General features: G+C 29.0%; 1 protein-coding gene across 1 annotated transcript; it reads left to right on the plus strand.

The window, feature by feature from the left end:
- Positions 1-1,494: 1,494 nt before the first annotated feature.
- Positions 1,495-2,482, plus strand: LOC136228006 (ethylene-responsive transcription factor ERF109-like). Its single transcript, XM_066016836.1, has one exon. It carries the CDS (start codon positions 1,557-1,559, stop codon positions 2,352-2,354), a length of 798 nt encoding a protein of 265 aa, XP_065872908.1. The 5' UTR covers positions 1,495-1,556; the 3' UTR covers positions 2,355-2,482.
- The last annotated feature ends 6,604 nt before the right edge of the window (positions 2,483-9,086 follow it).

Raw genomic sequence — 9,086 nt, forward strand, 5'->3', positions numbered from 1 at the left:
ATCAATTTTAACCCTATGTTATCGAAAATTAGAAAAAACTGGATTGATTGATATCTAACTATCACTACATACTTTCTAAATATCAATTATATCTAAGATATTCAGTGTATTATTACTAACATAATTACAAAAAGAACAAATTTAGCTCTAACATTTTAATGCAAGTGCATATTTAGCTTTAACGTATGAAATTGTGCAACTTTAACCTAAAGTTTCCATGCAATATCAATTTTAACCCTATGTTATAAAAAATTAGAAAAAACTGGATCGATTGATATCTAACTATCACTACATACTTTCTAAATATCAATTATGTCTAAGATATTTAGTGTATTATTACTAACATAATCACAGTATTTTCAAATTTTCGATAGCACCAAGGGCGGAACCAGGGGGTTAGGGGGGCTCGAGCCCCGGCAGACGACCAGAGAATTGAGAAAAAAAGAAAATTTTAGTAATGGTGTTTGGTAATATTTTGGAGAGAATTATATTGACTCTATGTAATATTATTTTAATGTTTAAAGGTAGATGAGATAGTTAAGGATGTTTACTTCTATTTGAGAGGTCATGTGTTCGACTATCTTTAATCTCATTTTTTTTAAAAGTTTTTATTTATTTTTATTTTTCAATAATTATAAAAACATGTTACCATTATTAATTAATTTAAATAGACTCTTTATTTTTATTTTGATAACACTTTTAAATTCATTTTTAATATGTCTTTACCATTAAAAAAAATAGACATTTAATATTCATTTTTATTATGTCTTTATCATTAAAAAAAAGTAAACATGTTTAATTTTCTATTAGTTCAATGCTAGTTTCTAAAAAAATGATAACATTTTTACAATTTTAATGCGTTGGAGGCTAAAAAATTTTTGTCAAACCCTAACCGGCTGGAATTTGAAAATTTACCATCAATCGCACAGTTAAATTCGGTTTTTTTTTAACTTTTTTAATTTTTTATTGATATATTTGAGTCCCGAATCATCTGGTGTCCTGGTTTCGCCACTAGATAGCACATTACTAAATTGATCTATATATCCCATTATTTACTCAATAATAATTAACAGCAATAAACATATTTTTCTTTTGGTTACATAGTAATAAACATATTGAACTCAAACTAAACGTAGTTCTTCCAATAAAGGAAAGTAAGAAACTTCCAGCGTGGACCCCATTAAATTGACGTGTCAATTCTCAATAGATATTGCTCAGCCCACGTATTCCATTACGTCTTAACTGTAATACCGTCCAAACATGACGTCATCTGCCATCTCATCACTCCCAACTGCCAGCCTGTCTTCAAAATTACCATCACTGGGACCCTTCTGTCTCCCAATATTCACACGTGTCCCTTTTTATTTTATTTTTTTAATCATCACACGTGTCCCTTTCAACTTTTTCCAACCCCGTGTCTAATATGCGTGTCCAGCTGTCAATTCCTTTCCTGGTCAACCCCGTTTTTATATATATACGCAGTCTTCTGACCAGAAAACCAAATTTCAATTCTCAGTTTCAAAGTAGTTCAGTTTAGTCCCTGTTTTTTCTCAGGTATGCAAAAGTCAACAAAACGTTCAAAACACACCGGAGCTCCGGCCACCGGCTTCAGCATTTCCCCACCACCATTTCCGCCGACGCGAATTTCGCCGGAGCAAGAATTTTCCATCATGGTTGCCGCTTTGAAAAATGTCGTCTCCGGTACTACTATGACGGCGGAGGAGTTTTTTCAATCCCACCTCCCTAATCCCCACCCCACCCCGGCGGCTCCGGCGAGTACGAGTACTAGTGTTCTCAACCCGTTGCTTCCGCCGTCAGATATTGACACGTGTAACGTATGCAAAATCAAAGGTTGTTTGGGGTGTAATTTTTTCCCGCCGAATCAAGAAGAGAGTGGCAAGAAAGGTACAAGAAAGAGAGCGAAGAAGAATTTCCGGGGAGTACGGCAGCGGCCATGGGGGAAATGGGCGGCGGAGATAAGAGACCCGCGGCGGGCGATGCGGGTTTGGCTGGGGACGTTTAATACGGCGGAGGAAGCGGCGAGAGCTTATGATAAAGCGGCGATTGAGTTCCGGGGACCGAGAGCGAAACTGAACTTTCCGTTTCCGGACAATGTGAGCAGTGGTGGTGGCGCCGCCGCTGTGAGTCTTGAAAATCCGGCGCCGGGAAATCAAGAAATAAGGCAAGAAAATGCCGGAAAAAGGAAAGATTTGGAAACGGATATGATAATGGGAACTGATAAAAATTGGGAGAAGATCGGAGAAGAAGATATTCAAGAATGGATGATGATGATGGATTTTAATGGAGATTCATCAGATTCTCCTGGTACTTCTGCTACAATCGGAAATTTATGAATTAATTATTTTGTTTATACAAAAATTAATCAAATTTTTATGGATTAGTTATTCTTTAATTATTAGCAGTTAATAATAATAATATAATTAATTGTAATTATTTTTATTATTATTACTAATTTGTTTGATTTTTCGTTGTTTTTCCCATAATTTTGAGATTTTTTTTTCTATTTTGAACAAAAAAAAATTAAATGGTAACACTGGTTTGATTTACATGTTATTTTATGGCTTAGTAAAAATACTTCTAACGTTTTAAGTCCGGAACAATTTTACTTATAACGTTTAAAATATTGCAATTTTATCCCTAACGTTTATAGCCAAGAGCAATTTTATTTCTAACGTTGATAATTTGGATCAATTTCAGACACTATTATAAACACAGATATTTTTATTCTTTATTTTGCATCAATTGCATATCAATTCCTTCTAAAAAAATAATTTCATGTTTTTTGTAATTTAATAATAGAATTGGAGATTTAATATTTGTGATTTGTTACTGATAAAATGACGCAGGTGTGAAGCATAGATGACAATATTTATGATCGAACAGATATTTTAATGAATTTTAATTCATTCAATTTATCAACGTTAGAGATAAAAATGCTTTTGACTTCTAATATTATGAGTAAAATTATTTATGACCCAAAACGTTAGAGATATTTTTACATAATTTTTTATAATTTATTTGATTGTTGGTTAGGAGATTTGTTAGCTACTATTTATTTGATTATTTTTTACACTAATAATTAAATTAGAGATATTTAACTTAAATAATTTAATATTTTAAAAAAATTAAATCAACCTTAATTTATTCATAAATAGCATTATTAAGTTAAAAAAAAATGTGTTAATTTGTTCAATGGTGTTTGGTAAGAGGGAGAATTGTGAAATTTGGAAAGAAATATGGGACCCACACGGACCACATCAGCAGAATTTTGTGACATGGCAAATCTCACCTGATGAAAAAGAGATTCTAAAAATAATTTATATATTATTGAGATAATGAGCACGTTGTCCTATAAAACATAAAATAAAATAATTGGCACGTTGTTATTTTTAACTCAGATATGTCAGGTTTAACATGTGTTTAATTAGAGGATATCTCCTCATGTTTCAAATGGCACAAAATAAAATATATTACAGTACTAACTAAGGAATTGTTTTTGTTGCGTGTGTTACTATAGGGATAATAATAAAATTAAGGGTTAAGGTGTAAAACTACTCTAACGTTTTGGGTCAGGAGCAATTTTACCCCTAACGTCTAAAATGGTGCAATTTTTCCCCTAACGTTTGTAGGCCAGAGCAATATTTTTTTAAAGGAACAATATGGATATTAAACTTATGACAGGTTTATTTTTGGTTGTTTCTGTTTGATGTTTGTTGTTGTTATTAACTGTTTGTTATTTTTATATATTAGAGTAAATTACACTCATTGCCATTGAACTTTACTCATTTTCACATTATCACTACTGAACTTCATTTCTTCCCGGTATGGCTATTGAACTTTACATTTTTTAACACCGGTAGCTACTCAACGCCTCAAAACGACCGTTGACGGCTAAAAATAAAAAATCAAAAGCGTTAATAATATTCTAAGAAACTTTAATTCTTGAAAATTTTCATTTTGAGGTCATTTAGGTGTTGTTTGGTTAGGAGAGAGAAGTGAATTTTTAGAGAGAGAAAGCTCCAAAAAAATGTGATTTTCGAAAATAAAAAATGTGGTTTCATGATAAATGTCGTTCTGAACAACTTTAATTTTTGAATATTTTCACTTTGAGGTCGTTAACGATCGTTAACGGTCATTTTGAGAAGTTAGTTAAAATTGAGTGGCCACCGTTGTTAAAAAGTGTAAAGTTCAGTGGCCATAATATGAAAATGGATAAAGTTCAGTGGCCATGGGTATAATTTACCCATAGATATTAAGATGTTGTTTGTTTCAACTTTTCAAAAGAACGTTTAGCGTTTCACTCCAAACCGCAAGAAATATAACGTTTGTTAGGTTTATATAACCGTAGCGTTTAACATTTTTTTAGAATACTGCAGCATTTTGGAGTTTTTCATAAATAGTTGTTTGTAGTTATTAATTATTGATAAAATTATCCTTTTTATTTTATAATTTATTTCTTAATTAATTTAAAACATGTCTATATTAGACATTTTAAATATTAACAGCAACAGTTCAATATAATTTTACCAAACACTAATAATTAAACAGCTAACAATAAACAGTTAACAACAACAACAAACAGTTTATTGCAACCGCAAACAGCAACTGCAACAGCTATTATCTAACCGCTAAACCAAACAGACCCTAGATATTAGTTGTTTTTCTCTGTAAAAAAACAACTGTTTCAAAATTTTACCAAACTTTTTCTATCTCATGTTTAGTACTGAAAGACAAAGGGTATGTTTGGTTCAGCTGTTAGCTAATAGTTGTTACGGTTGCTGTTAGTTGTTTACAGTTACAGTAAGCTGTTAGCTATTTAATTATTAGTGTTTGGTAAATTTATATTGAACTGTTGCTGTTCGGATTTAAAAGGTCTATATGTACATGTTTTAAATTAATCAACAACAAAATTATAAAAGAGGTAAGGTGAAAAAATGCCCATAAAGTTTACAATTAGGAGTAATTTTACTCTTAACGTCTAAAATTGTGCAATTTTACTCATAATGTGAGTAGTTAAGTAATTTTACCTATAACATTAACAAGTTGGGTCAATTTTAGATATTATTATAAAACACATATATTTTATTTCTTATTCTACACTAATTGCACATACCAGTTAGTTCTAGAAAAGAGATTTTATATTTTTTTATTTAATAATTAAATTGAAAATTAAAATTTACAAATTCAGCAAAAATTTTGAATTTTTTTTTCTCAACTCGTATAAAAGACAATATATTTTTATTTTTATTTTTTTTAATTTCACGTCTAATCATATATTTGTAATCTATTCCTAATTATGATAAAATGATACATATGTAAAGCGTATATGACAATATTCATAACCGACAAGACAATTAATATATTATTTCTCAAATTAACCAAACTTGTCAATGTTAGGGGTAAAATTGCTCTTTGCTGTCAATGTTAGAGGTATAATTGCATCATTTTAGACGTTAAGGGTAAAATTACTCATTGATATAAATGTTAAGGATATTTTTGCATCTTATCCTATTATAAAATAAAAAATGTGGCACACAAATTAATAAAAATAATCTATATAAAAAATAAAAAATAACGCAACAAAACCTTGTTCTTTTGGTAATTATGTTGTAGAAATATAAATAATGTTAAAGAATAAACATATTTTATAAAAATAAAAATGATAATTTTGTCAATAATAAATAACTACAAACTGTTGTTTATGAAAAACTCCAAATATGAGCTTTTTATGAAAAACTAAAAAATGTTGCAGTTTTCAGAAAAAATGTTAAACGTTGTGTTTATATAAATTTAACCAAACGCTATATTTTCTGCGGTTTGAAGTAAAACGCTAAACACTAATCCGAAAAGCTGAAACAAACACCCCTAAAAGGTCATTTCGAAAAATGGAAGCAATCGAGCACTTAGTTTTAATACCTCTATCGGCCCTTTAACTTGTCTTATTTTGTCATTTAACTCTTTTTACTTAGTGGCTAAGAGCATTTTCAAAACTCTTAGGGCCTGTTTGTTTCAATTATGCTTGTTTGTTTTTTTGATGTTGTTGTTAGTTGTTTGCTGTTGTTGATAGGTAGTAGATATTAGTTGTTTTTTAAGCAAAAAAAAAAAAAACAGATGTTCCGAAATTTTACCAAATTGAAAGACGAAAAGCAGTTCCGAAAAATGGAAACAAATGGACACTTAGTCCACTATCTAAAAATAATAATTTGAGATGCGACTAAGACATATCATTTCCAATAATACTCTTCATATTCACTCTTTATTTTTAATCCACACGCAATGTGGATATTTCCACACGTCGTGTGGACTTTCAAAGTCACCAGTTCAGTTCGAAATTAAAGCCCACCCACTGTGTGGCTATTTTTACACATTGTGTGAACTTTTAAAATGTCATTACGAATCAGCCATGCCCCTTCTCCAGTTTCCTCTTAATTACAATTTTACCATCAGTTATTTACAATTTCTATCATCAACTTATTTACAAGTTTGCCACTCCTATCTCATTTGACCCCTTAACCTTTTATCTAACTAGTTTTACTTTTAGGCTTTTTATGTAACTAGTTTTTGACCCGTGTGATGCACGGATTCAACTTAATATATAAATATTAACAAAAATATAATTTAATAAATACAATTAATGATATAAAAGTGATATATAAATTAAATATTATTATTTTATTTTCACATTTAATTTAAATAATCTTTTTATAGATAAATATAATAATATAATTAAAATTAATATATTATATTTTTTATCAGTAAAAAAACAATGAATTGACACCTCAGCTCCATCGTTACTGTTTTATATAGATATATAGATATGTAGAGAATTAGAGAGATTTTAGGGATTAATTTAAATTATGTAGAACTTTTAGATATGCAGAGAATTAGAGAGATTTTAGGAATTAATTTAAATCCTGTAGAACTCTTAGATATAGTACGGATAAAATAATCTTTTTATAAATAAATATAATAATATAACTAAAGTTAATATATTATATTTTATATTATATTTTTTATCGGTAAAAAAGGAGGAAGTGACACCTCAGCTCCATCGTTATTGTTTTATATTATATATATAGATATGCAGAGAATTAGAGAGATTTTAGGGATTAATTTAAATTATGTAGAACTTTTAGATATAATGTAGATATGAAGAGAATTAGAGAGATTTTAGGGATTAATTTAAATTCTATAGAACTCTTAGATATTGTATGAATAAAATAATCTTTTTATAAATAAATATAAGAATATAACTAAAGTTAATATATTATATTTTATATTATATTTTTTATCGGTAAAAAATGAGGAAGTGACACCTCAGCTCCATTGTTACTGTTTTATATTATATATAGATTTCATCATTTAGGTTAAAAAGGTTATAAATTCATTTTTTTTTTGTAATAAAACAATCTTTTTATCAATCAAATATAAATTTTTCTTTGAGAGTTTGTTAGGGTTCATCCCTCTATCAATGAAGATTTTTAATTCCTACAAGTTTTACTTTATGAATTTGAAAGTTTCACGACTCCTTCAAGTTTAACTTGAAAATATCTTTGATAATTTACGAAAACTATCGACTCAAACTCGATCCGTATCATTTCCATCCTAATTTTTTTAGATCATATGACACAAAACACTGTCGTTCTGTGTGACACAAAACGATGTCATTTTGTGTGCCACAAAACAACTGCGTCATGTGCCATATGATCTAAACATATGTTTGAGAATCAGAATCCAGGATAATATATTTGTAATTGTGTTCTTTCAACCAACTCAACACTTCCCACGTACTAAGACACTCAACAATAAGGGGGTTTAAGAAACATGATAAAAGCCGAACTGACGCAACGACTAGGTTACTAGAAATCTCTGATAACGAAACCAAAATTAGTAGCGCCTTGAGTAGCGAAAGTCATAACATCGACATTACACTTCAACATACCACGCGAAGGCAAACACCACTTATCAGCTGGACGGGCAGTCGGAGAAAACAGTCTGACAGGCGTCGAACATAACTGAGTTTGATTTGTTAACATACAGACTGGTCGGGGATTGCCCATTTCTAACTTAAAGTACTCATGGCATAGAGAGAAGGGAGATAAAACAAAAATAGAAAAAGAAGCCTAAAAAAAATCTCGTCAATAGCGAGACATTCTTAAACAAAACAACATTGGATATATATTATTGAAAACTTAATTAATCATTGGTTTTATTTTCATTAATTTTCGTTATTATTTCCCCTCAAGCTGAATAAGACTGTCACGAGCTATCAGTTTGTTCCTTACAATAACTGAATGATTTGGTGAATATATCCGTCGTTTGATTCTTAGTGGAATATATCCAATAACAAGTGCCTTAAAGTGTACTTTATCACGAAGAAAATAAAAACATGTCATTTTATCAAATCAACATGTTACGTTTATCGAAATCTAATACTACTGGTTAATTTTTTTTTCCCAACTATATAAAACAAATGACTATTATATAAAAAAACAAAATAATATTTCTTTATTTATATTTTTTATTTATATTTTTCACTAATTATAACACGTTTGAGAAAAATAAAAAAGAATTCTTTCCAAAAAAATAATTCATTAATGGGTGAATTATTTTGGAACACGTGTTAAAAATACACTTAACATATATGGAGAAGTCACCTTAATTAGTTTAATAAATTTATCGACAAAATTCTTAAAAATAAAATAAAATTGAATTTGTATAAACTCAATGAAATAAACTTGCATTTTTATAATGTCAATGAAACAATTCCAATTGGTAGTATTTTTTTTCCTTATTTACATTACTTTTGTTCATTTAATTTAAGGTAAACTCCAAAATATAAATCTGTGTGTTTCGCGGATTTGTAGACTAGCGCTTATGATTTTTTGTTGCAAAAAAAAATGATTGGGATCTTCGCGGTTAGCAAAACCAGTACTCTTTAAATTGATACTATCAGTTTAGTTATTTGTAACTTCAAAACATAAAATATCAAAACTTAATAATATTATTGTTCGCCTAAAATAAATAAAATTTATTATATATATATATATATATATATTTAATGC

The sequence above is a fragment of the Euphorbia lathyris genome, chromosome 4 (assembly GCF_963576675.1).
Source record: "Euphorbia lathyris chromosome 4, ddEupLath1.1, whole genome shotgun sequence".
Lineage (NCBI taxonomy): Eukaryota > Viridiplantae > Streptophyta > Magnoliopsida > Malpighiales > Euphorbiaceae > Euphorbia > Euphorbia lathyris.

What these genes read in the sequence shown, in the direction of transcription:
- LOC136228006 (XM_066016836.1), top strand. Translation starts at nt 1,557, where the DNA reads ATGCAAAAGTCAACAAAACGTTCAAAACACACCGGAGCTCCGGCCACC.